The sequence below is a fragment of the Bos javanicus genome, chromosome 4 (assembly GCF_032452875.1).
Source record: "Bos javanicus breed banteng chromosome 4, ARS-OSU_banteng_1.0, whole genome shotgun sequence".
NCBI classification, from domain to species: domain Eukaryota; kingdom Metazoa; phylum Chordata; class Mammalia; order Artiodactyla; family Bovidae; genus Bos; species Bos javanicus.
Genome location: NC_083871.1, coordinates 5,858,959 through 5,877,494, shown reverse-complemented (window position 1 = coordinate 5,877,494; position 18,536 = coordinate 5,858,959). Strand labels below are relative to the sequence as shown.

The window sequence follows — 18,536 nt, the reverse complement described above, 5'->3', positions numbered from 1 at the left end:
GAACACACTGGTCATAGCAAACACCCTCTTCCAACAACACAAGAGAAGACTCTACACATGAACATCACCGGATGGTCAATCCTGACATCAGATTGATTATATTCTTTGCAGCCGAAGAAGGAGAAGCTCTATACAGTCAGCAAAACCAAGATCGAGAGCTGACTGTGGCTCAGATCATCAGCTCCTCATTGCAAAATTTAGGCTTGAACTGAAGAAAGTAGGGAAAACCACTAGGCCATTCAGGTATGACTTAAATCAAATCCCTTATGATTATACAGTAGAGGTGACAAATAGATTTCAGGGATTAAATCTGGTAACAGAGTACCTGAAGAACTACGGACAGAGGTTTGTAACACTATACAGAAGACGGTGACCAAAACCATTCCAAAGAAAAAGAAATACAAGAAGGCAAGTGGTTGTCTGAGAAGGTTTTATAAATGGCTGAGAAAAGAAAAGGCAAGGGAGAAATGGAAAACCATAGCTAACTGAATGCAGAGTTCCAAAGAATAGCAACAGAGATAAGAAAGCCTTCCTCAGTGAACAATGCAAAGAAACAAGAGGAAAACAATACAGTGGAAAAGACTAGAGATCTCTTCAAGAAAATTGGAGATATCAAGGGAAAATTTCATGCCAGGATGGGCACAGTAAAGGACAGAAATGGTATGGACCTAATAGAAGCAGAAGAGATTAAGAAGAGCTAGAAAGAATATACAGAAGAACTGTACAGAAAAAGTATTAATAACTCAGATAACCAAGATGGTGTAATCACTCACCTAGAGCCAGACATCCTGGAGTGTCAAGTGGCCCTTAAGAAGCATTACTGTGATGAAGCTAGTGGAAGTAATGGAATTCCAGCTGAGTTATTTCAAATCTTAAAAGATGATGCTGTTAAAGTCCTGCACTCAATATGCCAGCAAATTTGGAAAACTCAGCAGTGGCCACAGGACTGAAAAAGGTCAGTTTTCATTCAAATCCCAAAGAAGAGCAATGCCAGAGAATGTTTCAACTAATATACAATTGTACTCGTTTCACATGCAAGCAAGGTTATGCTGAAAATCCTTCAAACTAGTCTTCAATAGTAAGTGAACTGAGAACTTCCAGATGTACAAGCTGGATTTAGAAAAGGCAGAGAAACCAGAGATTAAACTGCCAACAATCATTGGATCATGGAGAAAGCAAGAGAGTTCCAGAAAAACATCTACTCCCTCTTCATTGACTGTGGAAAATTCTTAAAGAGATGGGAATTCTTAAAGAGATGGGAATACCAGAGTCCTTTACCTGCCTCCTGAGAAGCCTGTATGCAGGTCAAGAAGCAACACAGAACCAGACATGGAACAACTGACTGGTTCAACATTGGGAAATGAGTATGACAAGCCTATATATTGTCACTCTGCTTATTTAATTTTTACACAGCATACATCACGCACTATGAGGGGCTGGATGAATCACAGGCTAGAATCAAGTTTGCCAGGAGAAATATCAACAACCTCAGATATGAAGATGATAGCACTTTAATGGCAGAAAGCGAAGAGGGATTAAAGAGCCTCTTGATGAGGGTAAAAGAGGAAAGTGAAAAACCTGGCTTGAAACTAAACATTAAAAAAAACTAAGATTGGGGCCTCTTGGTCCCATCCCTTCCTGGCAAACAGAAGGGGAAAAAGTGGAAGCACTGACAAATTTTATTTTCTTGGGCTCCAAAATCACTGTGGATGGTAACTGCAGCCATGAAATTAAAAGACGCTTGCTCTTTGATAGAAAGCTATGACAAATCTAGACAGCATATTAGAAAGCAGAGACATTACTTTGCTGACAAAGGTCTGTATACTCAAACCTATGGCTTTTCCAGTAGTCATGTACATAAGTGAGGGTTGGACCATAAAGAAGACTGAGAACCAAAGACTTGATGCTTTCAAATTGTGGTCCTGGAAAAGATTCTTAAGAGTCCCTTGGACTGCAAGGAGATTAAATCAGTCAATCCTAAAGGAAATCAACCCTGAATATTCAGTGGAAGGACTGATGCTGAAGTTCTAATACTTTGGCCACCTGATGCAAAGAGTCTACTCATTGGAAAAGACATTGATTTTGAGAAAGATTGAGAGCAGGAGAAGAGGGCAGCATAGGATGAGATGGCTGGATGGCATCACCAACTCAATGCACATGAGTTTGAGCAAACCCCGGGAGATAGTGAAGGACAGGGAAGCCTGGCATGCTGCAGTCCATGAGGTCACAAAGAGCTGAATACAACTTAGCGACTAAACAACAATAGTCTTATTTAGAAACTTCCTTCTCAGCCTGAAGGTATAAAGATGCTCACTTCCCATTAGTTCTTCCTATTAGAAAAGACATAAAAGTATTGTTTTTAAAGAGTCACTGACCTGAAATTGATGATTGTGGATCATGGATGGCAGGGACCCAGGAGGTCCCCCAACTCCTGTCCTCGCTCAACTCTGGAGGAGTCTCAGGCCCCCTATCCTCAGGATCTGCCACAATTCCTCTGTGGGGTGCTGCTTCTGTAACTGTGTGGGTCTCTTTAGGGGATGTCTATCTGTCCACCCTTGACACAACAACATGCTTTGCTAACGGCAATGCCTCACAAGCAGCCTTGCTACCTAATGGTGAGAATCACCCTTTTCTGTCTCCATGTGCTTTGCTCATCTTCTGATTTGTCTCTGCTGTTATTGGCTTTCACTCGTCCATATTAGAGGAAAGAGCCATCTGTCAAGTCACACCAAAACGATTCAAAACTTGGTTTCAGCTGCACTAAATTTAAACTTGGGAAGATGTAACACTCTCATGATTTGTCTTATGATTTGTGAATATATGATTAGTCTCCACTTATTCAGGTCTTTTTTATGTCCTTTAACAATGTCAAGTAATCTAGTTGAATTTATTTCTAGATACCTTAAATTTTCATAATTATGTAAAGTGGGATTTCTATTTGCATTGTTGTTGGTATAGTCATTCAGTTGTGCCTGACTCTTGTGACCTCATGGACTATAGCCCACCAGGCTCCTCTCTCCATGTGATTTAACCAGGCAAGAATATTGGAGTGGGTTGCCATTTCCTTCTCCAGGGGATCTTCCCCACCCAGGGATCAAATCCAGGTCTCCTATACCGCCAGATTCTTTACCAACTGAGCCACCAGGGAAGCTGTTGCACAAGGTATTATTAAATTTTATCTGTTTATCTCACTTATCCACCAGTTTGAATGGTTTAAATGGGTGTTCTACATGGATAATAGTGTCATTTGCAGAAAGGCACTGATTTCCTTTCTTCCTCTCGGTGTTTGTATTTCTCATTTTGTGTTTGTTTATGATACTGGTGAAGACCTCTTGTGACAGCAGTCCTTCCTGTCATTCCTGATTTTCAGGGACATACTCCAATATTTCTCCATCATGGATGCTGGTTCTATACATCTTCATTTCAGTTCAGTCACTCAGTCGTGTCTGACTCTTTGTGACCCCATGATTCGCAGCACGCCAGGCCTCCCTGTCCATCATCAACTCCCAGAGTTCACTCAAACTCATGTCCATCAAGTCAGTGAGGCCATCCAGCCATCTCATCCTCTGTCGTCCCCTTCTCCTCCTGCCCTCAATCCCTCCCAGCATCAGAGTCTTTTCCAATGAGTCAACTCTTCCCATGAGGAGGCCAAAGTATTGGAGTTTCAGTTTCAGCATCAGTCCTTCCAATGAACATCCAGGACTGATCTCCTTCAGGATGGACTGGTTGGATCTCCTTGAGAGTCTCCAAGGGACTCTCAAGAGTCTTCTCCAACAGCACAGTTCGGAAGGATCAATTCTTCAGCGCTCAGCTTTCTTCACAGTCCAACTCTCACATGACCACTGGAAAAACCACAGCCTTGACTAGACAGACCTTTGTTGGCAAACTAATATCTTTGCTTTTGAATATGCTGTCTAGGTTGGTCATAACTTTCCTTCCAAGGAGTAAGCGTCTTTTAATTTCATGGCTGCAGTCACCATCTGCAGTGATTTTGGAGCCCCGCAAAATAAAGTCTGACACTGTTTCCACTGTTTCCCCATCTATTTCCCATGAAGTGATGGGACCGGATGCCATGATCTTCGTTTTCTGAATGCTGAGCTTTAAGCCAGCTTTTTCACTCTCCTCTTCTTCTTCGGTGGACTTTAAACAGCTTGCGGAGGTTTTTGAATTTCCTGAGTGGTCCACTAGTTAAGACTCTGCTCTTCCCGTGCAGGGGGCCCAGGTTTCATCCCTGGTCAGGAAAACAGATTCTACATGCTACAACTGAAAGATCCCACATGCCTCAACTAAGACCCAGGAAAGCGAAATAAATCAGTCCAGTTCAGTTGCTCAGTCGTGTCCAACTCTTTGTGACCCCATGGACTGCAACACACCAGGCTTCCCTGTCCATCACCAACTCTCGGAGCTTGCTCAAACTCATGTCCATCGAGTTGGTGATGCCATCCAACCATCTCATCCTCTGTCGTCCCCTTCTCCTCCTGCCTTCAATCCTTCCCAGCATCAGGGTCTTTTCCAATGAGTCAGTTCTTTGTATCAGATGGCCAAAGTACTGGAGTTTCAGCTTCAGCATTAGTCCTTCCAATGAGAGTCAGGACTGATTTCCTTTAGGATTGACTGGTTTCCCAGGCCAAATAAATAAATTTTTCCCAGGTCAAATAAATAAATAGATATTTTTTAAAAAAAAACAGGTCACAGCGGTTTCTTTCAATACAGACAGCCCCTGACTTAATGTACTTCCACTTACTGGTTTTCGACTTCACCGTGGTGAGAGTGATGCACATTCAATGGAACCTGCACTGTGAGTTCTGAGCTTTGACCTTTCCCAGGCTAGTGACACGCTGTCTAACCCTCTCTTGTGACGCACAGCAGTGAGCCTCAGCACCCAGGCAGCCCCTACAGTTACAAGGGGAAACCATCGGTACACTTACAACCACCCGGACTGAGACACCTGTTCTGCCACTCACTTCTAAGCATTCAATAAATTAGGTGAGATAGTTCATTATGAAATTGCTTTGTGTTAGACTTTGTCCAACTGTAATGTAACTCTTCTGAAAACCTTTAAGGTGGATGAGGCTAAGCTCTGGTGAGTTAGGTATATTAAAGGCATTTCTGACAATGATGTTGTCAACTTGCAATCAGTTTACAGGGGTATGTAAGTTGAGGAAGATCTGTCCTGCTTTATATATAATAATATAAAGTGCGTGGTTGTTATTGTCTGTTTCTTGTTATATGAGTGGGTGAACTTTGTTAATCTTTTTGTTTCCAGTAAGATGATCATTTTCTTTTCCTTTAATCTTTTTGAATGTTAAATGTGTTCAGTCTAATGATGGAAAGCATCCTTACATTATTATGATAAACCCAACCTGGTCATAACATTTGTTTCTGTTTTATTTAAGTTAAACTGGTAAACTCGATTCATCAATGGTATCCAGACTTTCTAGTTGTTTGTTAATATGCGAAATAGGTCTGTACTTGAATTTCTTGGACTGTCTCTTGCAAAATTACAGAACATTATAAAATGGGCAGAAAAGCACGTGCCCTCTCTCTTCAGCCACTGGCATAAATAGAGACAGGATATTTTATTTGAAGGCTTCGTGACACTCATCTGCAGAACTCCCTGAGCATTTTTGAGGAGGTGGAAGTTCTAAGGGACTCCGTCTGTCAGGGTTCTTTCTTTAATAAAATTTTGTATTTCTCCAGGAGTCCACTATGTTTCTTCTTTTTCAACTCTCTTCACTATTTCCTCAGGATTCTCCACCTAAAATGTTTCAGTGCTGTCTACTCACAGAGCTGTATTTTCCATCAGGTCAACAATGTTTAATTCACATGGCACAGAAGAAAAATGCTTGGTTTTCAAAGGTAATCTCTAAGCTATTTCTTCTTTCATATGCAACCAGTTTTGTTGTCTTTTTAAAGACTTTTCTCTAGAGCAGTTTCAGGTTTACAACAAAATTGAAAGGGAGATTCAGGGATTTCCCATTTATCTCTGACCCCCATACATGCATAGCCACCCTTCCATGATCCCCATCTCTCACCAGAATGGTACCTTTTTTACCAAGGATAAACCAACACTGATACATCGTAATCACGCAAAGTCTAGAGCAGACCTTAGGGTTCACTCTTGGTGAATTTTGGTGCACTCTATGGTTTTGAATAAATGTGCCCATTGTGATGTGCTGTGCTTAGTCATGCAGTCATGTCTGAGTCTTTGCAACTCCATGGACTGCAGCCCACCAGGCTCCTCTGTCCATGGACTTCTCCAGGCAAGAACACTGGAATGGGTTGCCATGCCCTCCTCCACAGGATCTTCCCAAGCCAATGATCAAACCCAGGTCTCCCGCATTGCAGGTAGATTCTTTACTGTCTGAGCCACCAGGGAAGCCCAAGAATACTGGGGTGGGTAGCCTATCTCTTCTCCAGAGATCTTCCTGCCCCAGGAATTGAACCAGGGTCTCTTGCACTGCATACAGATTCTTTATCAGCTGAGCTACCAGGGAAGTGATGATGTCCAGCGTTATATCACACAGAGTATTTTCACTGCCCTAAAAATCCTCTCTGTTCCGCCTATTCATCTTTCCCCACAGCTGCCTTTGGCTATCACTGATTTTTTTTTTTTCTTTTAAACCATCTCCATAGTTTTACCTTTTCCAGAGTATCATATAGTTAGATTTGCACTGCATGCAGCCTTTTTCAGACTGGTTCTTTTACTTAGTAATATGCAGTTAAGATTGTCTGCGTCTTTTCATGGCTTCGTAGCTCATTTATCTTCAGCCCTGAATAATAGTGCGTTGTCTGGGTGTCCCACGTTTTATTTTTCCATTCACCTACTGAAGGACACATCTTGGTTGCTTCCAAGTTCTGGCAATTATGAATAAAGCTGCTATAAATATCTGTGTGCAAATTTTCATGTGGATAAAAATTTTCAACTCCTTTGAGCAAATACCAGGGAACATGACTGGCTGTTTCATATGGTAGGAAGATGGTTTGTTTGTAAGAAACTTTCAAACCATCCTCCAGAGTGGCTGCACCATTCTGCATCCCCACCAGCAAAGATAAGAGCTCCTGTTGCTCTATATTCTCTCCAGCATTTGGTGTTGCAATTTTGTTTGTATATCTTTGCAGTATATTAATTATCCATTTACTGCATAATTTCACATTTACTGGCATAAAGTCATTCATGGTTTTCTTATTTTACTTTTTTAATCTCTGACCTGCTGTTCATATGATTCTCCTGTATGTCCTTCTTCCCCCTGAGCATTTGTGATTTTGGTAGATTTTAGGAAAACACTGGCTTTGGTTCTGTTCCTGTCTATTGATATTTTCTTCATCATTTCAGTAATTTCTGATCTTAATTTTTGTAGTGACTTCCTTCTACATTCCTTAGAGTTATTCACCTTTCATTCTTCTAATTTCAATTTTTCCTCCTTTCAAAGATCAGAAATTTAGTTTTAAACACCATTTTGGTAGCACTATATAACTTCTCAATCTATAATAGATGTCCTTTTTATTCAGTTCTAAGCAACTGGTATTTTCAGTGATTTGCTCTTCGTGCACATGTGGTAAAGTTATGTGTACACAAATATGCTTACACATTTTGTTTTGAACTTTTTCTCTTGACTTCAGATTTAATCATGCTGGGTCAAAGACCATGGCATGCATGAAATGGACGGCTTAAAATTTAGTTCAACTTCCCATATATGGTCAACTTTTTAGAGTTATACAGATTTTAGAGAAGAATCAGTCTGTCTCTTAGGTGCAGGGTTCTGTGTATTTCTACTAATTTGAACCTATCAATACTGTTAGAGGTATTCTTGGAATTACACCTCATATTTCATACCTTGTTTGACATCCTTTTTAGTTCATATCTTGTTTTTATTCCTTTTTTGCTTGATGTTGCTTGTTTTTTTAATAAAATATAGATTCCCTTATATTTTTTTCCTGCTAGGACATAAACTAGATTATAGACATATTCTTGTGTGTGTGTGAAGTCGCTCAGTCGTGTCTGACTCTTTGCGACCCCATGGACTGTAGCCTGCCAGGCTCCTCTGCCCATGGGATTCTCCAGGCAAGAGTACTGGAGTGGGTTGCCATTTCCTTCTCCAGGGGATCTTCCCAACCCAGGGATCAAACCCGGGTCTCCTGCATTGCAGGCAGACACTTTATCCTCTGAGCCACCAGGGAAGCCTACACATATTCTTAATTATAATCAATAATTTAGTTGCATCTAATATTGAGAAACCTAGACAACGTATTAAAAAGCAGAGACATCACTTTGTCAACCAAGGTTCGTACAGTTAAAGCTATGGTTTTTCCAGTAGTCATGTACGGATGTTCGAGTTGGACCATAAAGAAGGCTGAGCGCTGAAGAATTGATGCTTTCAAATTGTGGTGCTAGAGAAGACTCATGAGAGTCCCTTGGACAGCAAGGAGGTCAAGCCAGTCAATCCTAAAGGAAATCAATCCTGAACATTCATTGGAGGGACTGATGCTGAAGCTGAAGCTCCAATACTTTGTCTACCTGATGTGAAGAGCCGACTCATTGGAAAAGACCCTGATGCTGGGAGGGACTGGGGGCAGGAGGAGAAGGGGACAACAGAGGATGAGATGGTTGGATGGCATCACGAACTCAATGGACATGAATTTGAGGAGATAGTGAAGGACAGAGGAGCCTGGTCTGCTGCATTCCATGGAGTCACAAAGACTTAGAGACTGAACAACAACAACAATATTTTGAAACACATAACTATCTTTTTTTCCTCATGTAGTCTCAATTACTCTACAATCTTCTTACCCTAACTAAAGTCTTATTATGATTTGACCACACATTTAAACACACAATCCCACTGGCTAAATACCCAAAGTTTTAGTTTTACCTTATTCGAACAATCCACATGGAATCCAACTCAAGACTCAGAACCCCTGTCTCAGTTTGTTATCGTTCTCATGCTTCGGGCCTTCCTCACCACTCATATTTCTTCTCCTAGAAGTACAACTTTTATTCACTCTTCTAGTGAGGATTACCAGTAGCAAAGAAATGGCAACCCACTCCAGTATCCTTGCCTGGAGAATCCCATAGACAGAGGAGCCTGGCAGGCTACAGTCCATGGGGTCAAAAGAGTCGGACACGACTTAGTGCACTGTCTCTCTCACTAGTAGCAAACTGCCTCAATCTTCATCTGAAAGCTTTGTTTTGCTTTCACGAGATGGTGGTATAAAATTTTAGATGAACAGATCTTTTTCCCTCAACAGCTTGACAAACTCCAGTATCATTCTCTGGCTCCTATAGGGCCCACATCACCCATCCGTCCATCGGCCATTCCTGGGCTGGGAAATCTGTCGTTTCCCTTCAGAGTTTCTCTTTGTCTTCCATTTTCCAGAATAATGCAAAACACTCTTGGATGTGGGTGAATCTCCATTTTTCCTCTTAGTCTTCTGAGTGCAGCTGGGATTCTGTCTTCTCAGTTCTGGCCCATTCTCCACCAGCATCTCTTCAAATCCCATCCCCACACCTTCCACTCTCCTGTCCCCATGGGTGTCGGTGACTGTGTCCAGTGCTGGAGGGAGGTGACTCAAGCTCACCCATTCTTTTTAGACCAAATCCAGCATTTTGGAAATGGCAATGGCTATTCATCTCATTTCCCAAACTTCTCAGGGTCCCCATCTTCTTGTTTCATTTCTTCCCATCATATTTCATAGTTTCTTGTCCTCCTTGGTGGATGTTATTCTTGCATTCATCTCCAGGGCATTACAGACACACTCATCTGTGTGTGTAAAGTGGCGCTCTCACCATCCCAGGAGCTGCAGTGCCTACTAGTAGACAGCTGCCCATGCTGGGGATGCTGGCTTGCAGGGGCATCTATGCTGCACTGGGCTTGTGTGTTCCCTGCCCATCCTCCCAAGTGCTTAGGGCTTGGAGTGCTCAGGGGTGCTCCTCAGGGGAGTCTGGGGTGCTGTGGGTCTCTGCCTAGGACCATTTTCCAGGGTCTTTCAGGCGCAGGTTGAGGTGTACCCTGCCCTAGCTCCCAGCGAGCTGTATGAGTTTGGTCCCTACTGTTCCCTGGGGCCTGAACTGCCCGCCATCAGTGGTGCCTTTGGAGCCTGCAGCCCACTGGGCATGGCGTCAGCATCACTCACTGCTCTGCAGACAGCTCCAACTTGTGTGAGCCAGGCGGAGTCCCCTTGGCTTTCCTGTTTTGTGGGCTGTGTCTGCAGACTGACTGAGGATGGAAGGGGAAGGTGGTCCATGTCACGATGGGCCTGACCTCTCTGGGAAGCTGAGTTCACCATGGAGTCACGTCTGCTCACTTCCCCATGCCTGGCTGCAGTTCCCAAGTCAGGGCAGACCCCAGCTCACTCACTCCCTGTTAGCAGAGAAATGGAATCTTCCCTAAGTTTCAAAGCCAACATGATCAAACTGGTACTCCTACCCTTGTATCACCTACTGCAAAGGTCTTCTGAAAGGGGACCCTACAGTTATGCTTGACACAGGAGTCCTGACTGCTTTTACAAATCTTCTAATACTTGAGAACACATCCTTTTGACTTCATGGTCACCTCCCTGACTTTACTATTGCTAAATTTCACTCTCTTTCTCCTTAGGTAATTAAGAAAACCTAAGTATTCTAACCTCTACCAGCTCTAAACCCTACAATTTCTGCTACTTAAACTCTCCAACAGGGACTTCCCTAGTGGTCCAGTGGTTAAGGATCTCCCTGGCAATGCAGGGGACACGCTGCATCCAGGTTCGATTCCTGGTCCTGGAAGATACCACCTGCCATGGGGCAACTGAGCTTGTGCGCCTCGGCTACTGGATCCCACAGTCCAGGGCCCATGAGCCACAGCTACAGACACCTGCACACCTACAGCCCGTGAGCTGCAACAAGAGCAGCCACCCCAACAAGAAGCCCCCACACCGGGACTAGAGAGGAGTCCCCGCTCACCGCAACCAGAGAAAGTGCATGTGCAGCAATGCAGATCCAGCGCAGCCAAAAGCAAAGCGCTCTAATCATCTAAAGCGCCCCTTGTGTGCTTTTTCCTGTCCCATCACACGATCAGAACAATTCTCTTCCTAAACCCTGGACTACATCAAAGCTTGGGCTTATGAGACCTAATTTACTAAGTCCTTGTATCTCTTTAAGACATTCCCTCCTCCCCCATGGTGAGTCCATCAGAAATTCACCAGAAGGAATAGAAGGCATCTCTACCTGGCTAGGTAAACAGCCGCCAAGTGCATATAAGCAAGACTATCAGAGTGGCCAAAAAATTCATTCAGGGGGAAAAAAAAAAAATTTCATTCGGTCTTAACTAAAGGACACATTTTTCATTTTCACTGAGAACCACAGTGAACAATGAATTCAATAACCGAATTAATTTTTTGGCCATCACAATAGTTTCACTGCCAATAAATGCCAAAAACTAAGAAGATCTCCCCATGGAGGAGCCCTGAATATGCCTTTAAGGTTATGCTTAAGTTGAATCCTGGGAAAACTCACATGAAATAGATTTTTAAGTTTCAATCACTGGAGTCGGCTCATTGAAAGAAAACTCTATGAACATATAACCAAGTACCTCTCTTTTACAAAATGTGTTTTCCTTAAAGGGGTAAAGTCGAGCTGAGACCAGCATCTTCTTACGTCAGTGCCAGGAATGGATTCCTAAGACTGCGATGCTGAGCACCGCTGCACAATATAACGGGAATCACAGCCTGGGTCAGGGGAGCACTCGGCTCCATCCTTACCTTGGTGGCTCGCCAGCCGGTCGGGCGGCGCTGGGAAGCCAGGTCCTGCCAGCTCCCCAGGACGCTGAGGAGGTGTCTGCTCCACCTTATCCTGCAGAGATGGGTATGGAAAGGCTCTGGTCAGAGGCAGCACTCCACACCCGCCACACCCACCACCCTCACTTCACACTTGTCACACTCACCACCCCCAGCACTGCTTTTCTTCCCCCAGTTCTTCCTTCCTTCCAATTTTTACTTTTTTTCACTTTAAATGACAGTTGTTTAAAACACACTGTAAAAGGAAAATTAACCACGAGAATGGACAGCCTGCTTGGCAAGGGAGTTGGAAGAAAAGTTACTCTTGTTTTCTGGCTTAAATTGCTTTCCCTGAATAGCAATTCAAAAAGAATTATAGTCAACGGCAGGATTTAAGCCATGAGTGCAGAGAATTAGCATTCCGTGGAGCACAGGATTTTCTGTAACAATTACCGGTGATCACGCCCTGGGCGGTCTGTCCCCTGGGACGCAAACACCCAACGACCATTTTATAACCAGACCCTCCACAAAGCATCAGCAGCTCAGAGGCATTAAAACAATTTTTTTTCTAATATTATAGATTTATTCAGACTAAAACTTTTTCTTACACCAGTTTTAATAAGTTATATTTTTATAGGAGTTTGCCTATTTTCATCTAAAATTTCAAATTTATTGTCAAAACACCCTCTGATTTTATGATCTGAAGAGACATCACTATTATTTTGCTGTTATTAGTTGTTGGTAGGATTTTTCTTGATTCATTTCATTGATTAGTGAGATAAACATTTTATTGATATTTTCAGAGGATAACTTTATAGCATTTTTGATCCTCTCTACTGTCTGGTTTGTATTCAGTATTTTCTCTCTCTCTCTCTTTTTTTTTTTTTTTTTTAATTTTTATCAGAGTCTAGTTGATTTACTGTGTTAGTTTTGGGTGCACAGCAAAGTGATGCAGTTATACAGATCTTCATTCTTTTTCAGATTCTTTTCCCTTATAGGTTATTACAGAATACTGAGTAGAGTTCCTTGAGCCACACAGTAGGTGCTGGTTGGTCATTTATTTTATACATAATGGTGTAAATATTCAGTGGCACTTTTCAGACCTCAGGTAAAGATAAAAATTTTCAGTAAAAGTTAAAACAGTAACTTAAAACCAAGCCCACAACTCCAGAAAAACCTCTTCGTGGGATTATAATCAATCCAATGAAAGACTCAATAAGATGTGGAAAATGGGCCTGTAAACTCTTTACATGCCGAGAGGAAAATATTAGCAGTGATTAACCTGGGGTGAAGAGATAGCAAATTTCTCTGGCAGATTAAAGAAACTTTGGGAATTATTATAATGCACGTTTTATCTCTGTAATTAGGTTTTAGAACTGTGTCAGAAAGTATAAGATTTTCATGGAAAAACCTATTAATAAAAATTAACATGAACACACAAGCAGGTGCCATCAGCAACCTCCCCTTCCTAGTACTGCAAAGCTCTGCAGGTGCGAGATGCCCCCAGTCCATGAGCGCCAGCATCCTGCGGCGCTTCCTCTGCCAGCTGGCTACAGAAGGCACAGCCCCCCAGCACCACCCCATGACTAGAGGCAGCCCTGAGACTGGAGCCCAGGCAGCCGGGCTTCAGAGCACACATGCCTTCCCTCCCATGCTGCCCAAGAAACTCCAAAAAAGCACATCATTCTGACAGATGCTTCAGGGCCTGAATGCCCCCTAGTCAGTGGCTTCTGCACCCAGAGCCTCTGTCTGCCTGAGTGAGAGGGGACGGTTGTGACTCCACTCTCTGTCCACAGGGTGGGTCTGGTCCACACTCTGCTGGGGGCCACCGTGGGGAGCACTGCTCAGAGAGCCCAGGAGGGAAGGAGATGCTTGCTCCCCGGGAAGGCACAGTGGCCTTCACACCTCCCTCCAGAAAACCTGGGAAGAGCAGACAAAGACCTCTGAAGGAGGGAGACTTTCACTTGCTTCCTTCTCTCTGTTCTCTCCCTTCGAAAGGAATGGCCAGCTCTCTTTCGGTTTTTAAAACCACAGATGTAACACTTGCCTGTTAGGAAAATCTAGATGCTAAGGGACTTCCCAGGTAGTGCCAGCGTAAAGAATTCACCTGCCAGTGCAGGCGATGCAAGAGACACAGGTTCAGTCCCTGAGTTGGGAAGCTCCCCTTGAGGAGGAAATGGCAACCCACTCCAGGATTCTTGCCTGGAGAATCCCATAGACAGAGGAGCCTGGTGGGCAACAGTCCATGGGGTCGCATTCAGACATGACTGAGTGACTGAGTACACACAGATGCTAAAGAAAAGGATAAAGATAAAAATTAAAATGAACCTCTTTCTTTCACCCATGGATGTTATCCAATCAGTTTTTGATCTGTTCTTTCAGAGGAAAACAAAAGTCCACACACAGGGTATGCGCAGATGCAATGTCTGAATTATTTAGGGACGGCGTCTATGCTACATTTGAATCACATGGGGGTTACAAATGATCCTGATAAGAACGGAATCACCATCATGACACCCACTGCTGTATTTTAACGCATCTTTTCAAAAATTTCCATGGCAACAAACATTCCCCAACAGCCCTTTCAAAATTCTAGCATACCACATTAAGTAGCCGTGTAACATGATTTCTTTCATTAATACCCTACTGGCAAATGTACAATTTGTTAAGAAATTTAAGTTTTTGATTAGGAAAGAAGGGAGAAATTGGTTTCGAGGACATGGTATCTGGGAGCCAAAGGGATGCTGGTAAGACCCCCCTGAGGTGCTGAGAATAGAGCTAGATTGCCAAGCCTAGAGAGCCGACTGGTCCCTGCCCGCCCCCGGATTCAGCAGTCTCCCCATCTAAGGTCACCCACCCACTTCTACAGCTCCACAGTCCAGTGTTCTCCGTTCAGTCAGCCTTTACCATCTGAGAGAAATATTTTTCCTTTTTCCCCCAATTTTAAAACTACCCATATAAGTATTTGAAAATACAAAGTAGAAATAAAAATTCGCCTAAATTCTATGGACATGAATATGAACAAACTCCGGGAGACAGTGAAGGACAGGGGAGCCTGGCGTACTGCTGTCCTTGGGGTCGAACAGAGTCAGACATGACTGAGTACCTGAAGAACAGCGACCCATGACAGTGGAGTAAGGCAGCATTCTTCTGAGTTTTGCACCTTCACCACGCACAGCTGGACACTGTGCATATCATAGGGTATAAACACTTTTCTGTTCTGAAAAAATGTAAATTTTCCCCCAATTTACATCACAAAATGTTCTTTTTTAAAAAAAAATGGTAAGTATCATTTTTCCAGATTCTAAACTACTCTTGGAAACACTTTCAGTCATTTGCAAATTTCGGGTAATATAAATACAATCAAACAAACACCTTTGTGCATAGAACTTGTCCACATTTCTGATCGTTCTCTTAGAATCCCCAGAGTAGAAGGAGCAGGTCAAAAGTTATGTGCTTTTTGTTTTGAGTCTGGATACACTGTCCAGCTCTCATTCCCAGGTTACCCTCCACTGGAAACAGAACAGCTGCCTTCCCAGTTCCCAGGTACCGGCAGGTGGAAGGTAACAATTTTGGAACTTTTTCTTGCCAATCCCAGAGGCAGGCAGTGGTTTTCACAAGAAGGTCTTAAATAATGGAGTTGAATATCAGCCCTTTGTCTTTCTCCTTCTGGATTATCCTGTGACAGGCCAGCTGGAGCAGTGCAGGTTTTCCCAGTCCAGCCCTCCATGAAGGAGCCTCACACCATCACCCAGCTGAGGGTTTAGGGCCAGTGTCCAGACTTGCTGGGTTAGGTGGCAAATCTAGAAGATGGGCTACACGACCCCTGCAGGACGCCTGGGCGGTCCCGGCTCACCAGAAACATCATCAGTCTGCTTCTTAATGCTTCCAGGATAAGCTCTTTAAAATAATAAGAAACAAAGCTTGATCCCTTTTGTAGCGAGTAATTTTCCCACCTTGTTTGAAATTTACTCATATTTTTGATTCTCAGAGTTTAACTCAATGCAGCCAAGTTTCCTGAACTTTTGTTTTAGGTTTATTATTTTCACCTTGAGAACTGCTTTCACTCATTATAAAGAAAAATAAATAACATCCTTTATGTGTTGTCCTGGTTTCTTCTCCAACCAGAAGCATTCCCTTTCATTTCTCTGCCATTTATATGGCAGGGCACAAAAAGATGAGGCCATAAACTGACCAGTCCATACAGGCCCATTTATCACTCAATCTTCACTCTCATCACACATTACAACCTACGCAGACAAGGGTTCGGCATCCTCTCAGAGACACAGAGCTGCCTCTTCCTGGGTGAGCACCCAGGTTTCCACGCTCACAGCTGCCTGGCATGTTCATTATCAGCATCTTTCCCCTTTTGCTGCTTTGATGTGAACTCCTCAGCTGTTTTCTTCTAAGTAAGTAGTATCAACAATAAAAAAACTAAAAACAGAACTACCATATGACCTAGCAATCCCACTCCCGGGCACAGACCCAGAGAAAACCGTAATTGCAAAAGACATATGCACCCCAATATTCACTGCAGCACTATTTACAACAGCCAAGACACAGAGGCAACCTAGATGGCCATCGGCAGATGACTGGATAAAGAAGACGTGATGCAGGTATACAATGGAATATTACTCAGCCATAAAAAGCAATGGAATTTTGCCCTTTGCAGAGATGTAGATGGATCTAGAGGCTGTCATACACAGTGAAGTAAGTCAGAAAGAGAAAATCAAATACTGCATATTAACATACATACGTAGACATCTAGAAAAATGGTACAGATGAACCTATTTGCAAAGCTGAAATAGAGACACAGACATAGGCAATAAAAATATGACCATCAAGAGAGGAAAGGTCGGGGTGGTGGGAGGAACGGGGAGACTGGGATTGACAAATACGCTCTTCGTATATAAAACAGATAACTGGTGAGAAGAGACGGCATAGCGCAGGGAACTCTACTCAGTGCTTGTGGCGAGCTAGGTGGGAAGGAAACCCAGAAAAAGAGCGGGGGTATGTCTTCATGTAGCTGACTCATTTTGTTGTACAGCAGGAACACAACACTGTAAAGCAACTCTGCCCCAATAAAAATTTTCTAAAACAATAAATAAATAATAATGAAGTTAAAAAAAGTATCACAGGAAAGAACAAATTTGACCTCATATTAGACCTATTTCTTTTACTTTTGTATGCTATTGCTCTTGCCTCCAGCTAAGAACGTGGCTTATAATCTGAAATACACAGGATAGCCCATTCTCAAGGCTCAGACTTAAGGGAATAACACTCTTCCATTAATATAGAGACAAAAAATTGCAGGAGAATAACATTTGTCTTGCTGGAGGTTTACAGGAACATTGTGACCTGACCTACGTGGACAGCTGCAAGAACAAAGTAGTCTGACACCAAAAACTCTGCAACAGCCACCACCCCTCTCCCTCATCTAGCCTTTAAAAACGCTTTGCTGAAACCCTTCGGGGAGTTCATGGTTTTGAGAGGCATGAGCCACTCATCTTGCATGAGTTCAGTTCAGTTTAGTCGCTCAGTCGTGTCCAACTCTTTGCGACTCCATGAATTGCAGCATGCCAGGCCTCCCTTGCATAGTCCTGCAATAAACCTTTCGCTGCTCCCAAAATTCTGATGTTTCAATATTGTTAGGCCTCCCTGTGCATCTAGCAGACAAACTTGCATTTGGTAACAAAAGTTTACTTAAACTATTAAAACTTCTTGTCCAGAATATTTCCTTACATTTAAGTAATGGTTACCCATTACTAATATGAAGGTTGCGGGTGGGCCATCCGATTAAAAGCAGACCACATAAGCATAGAGCATAAACCAGGAAGTTGAGCCCCACCCCCCACTCCATGCATCCTGGGGGCTGGCATGACCCGCTGAGTACATAAGCACTGGGGGTTTCTGGTGGACACACCAGTCTGAGACCCAGTCCAGCCAGGCGCTGACACACTGCCCTCCTGAAAACACCCCTTTCCACTGACGAGCACACCAGACCCCACTGAGACCTTGCTCCTAAGACAAGTCACCTTCCAACCTAAGTTAAAGGCAAACTTGTTTAAATAGTGTGATCAGATTTAGCTAATAAAAATACAGGATGTTCAGTGAAACCTGAATGTCAGACAAACAACTAGTAGTTTTTTTGGTGTAAGTATGTCACAAATGTTACATTGGGCTTATTAAAAAAAAAAAAGTTTGTGGTTTATCTGAATTTAACTGGGCATGCTATACTTTATCTGGCAACTTTATACCTAAAGTAACATTGGAAATCTGGCAGGTTTGCATGACAAATTACAGCAGTAAGAACAGAATCTTGACAAATGCCTTGTTTGTTCATATATAAAACTGCCATATCCAGAGAGCAGAAGTCAACATAGAGAAGCTTCAGGCAAGCATTCCATTATCTTGCAAAGCCAAGAAAAATGTAATAGTATGGAAAACGATGGTGTTTATAAACTAAAGGCAGAGCATGAAGGCAGCCAGGAGAAGCGCGTCACGGCTGTAAAGAACAGAAACTCCCCACATGGCTGGAAGGCCAGGTATACGGAAGAGACACAGACACACACTGATGGAGGCTAGGGTGAGCGCAAAGGCTTCTCGCTGGCTGGCCTGGTCTCTTCCAGGGCTAGTTGAGCCATCCCGGGTTGGTCAGGGATGGCTCCCTTATGAGTCAGGAGGGCAAGACAGCTGGGCCATGGCCGGAGGCCAGCAGGATAGAGCCTCCTCATCTGCAGAAGGCCCGGGGGATGCAGAGGAAGGCATGGATCCTTCCCTGTAGG

General features: G+C 43.3%; 1 protein-coding gene across 8 annotated transcripts in view; it reads right to left on the bottom strand.

Moving 5' to 3' along the window:
* The window catches only part of GRB10 (growth factor receptor bound protein 10), a 221,075-nt gene that overhangs the window by 95,771 nt on the left and 106,768 nt on the right, over positions 1 to 18,536 (bottom strand). For 6 of the 8 annotated variants that reach the window (XM_061413316.1, XM_061413312.1, XM_061413313.1 and 3 more), the window contains one exon: positions 11,737 to 11,827. The exons of the other annotated variants lie outside the window; for them this stretch is intronic. In XM_061413316.1, the coding sequence (XP_061269300.1) occupies positions 11,737 to 11,827 (91 nt within the window). Of the gene's footprint in view, positions 1 to 11,736; positions 11,828 to 18,536 lie in introns of those variants that run through there. 8 annotated transcript variants of the gene reach the window in all.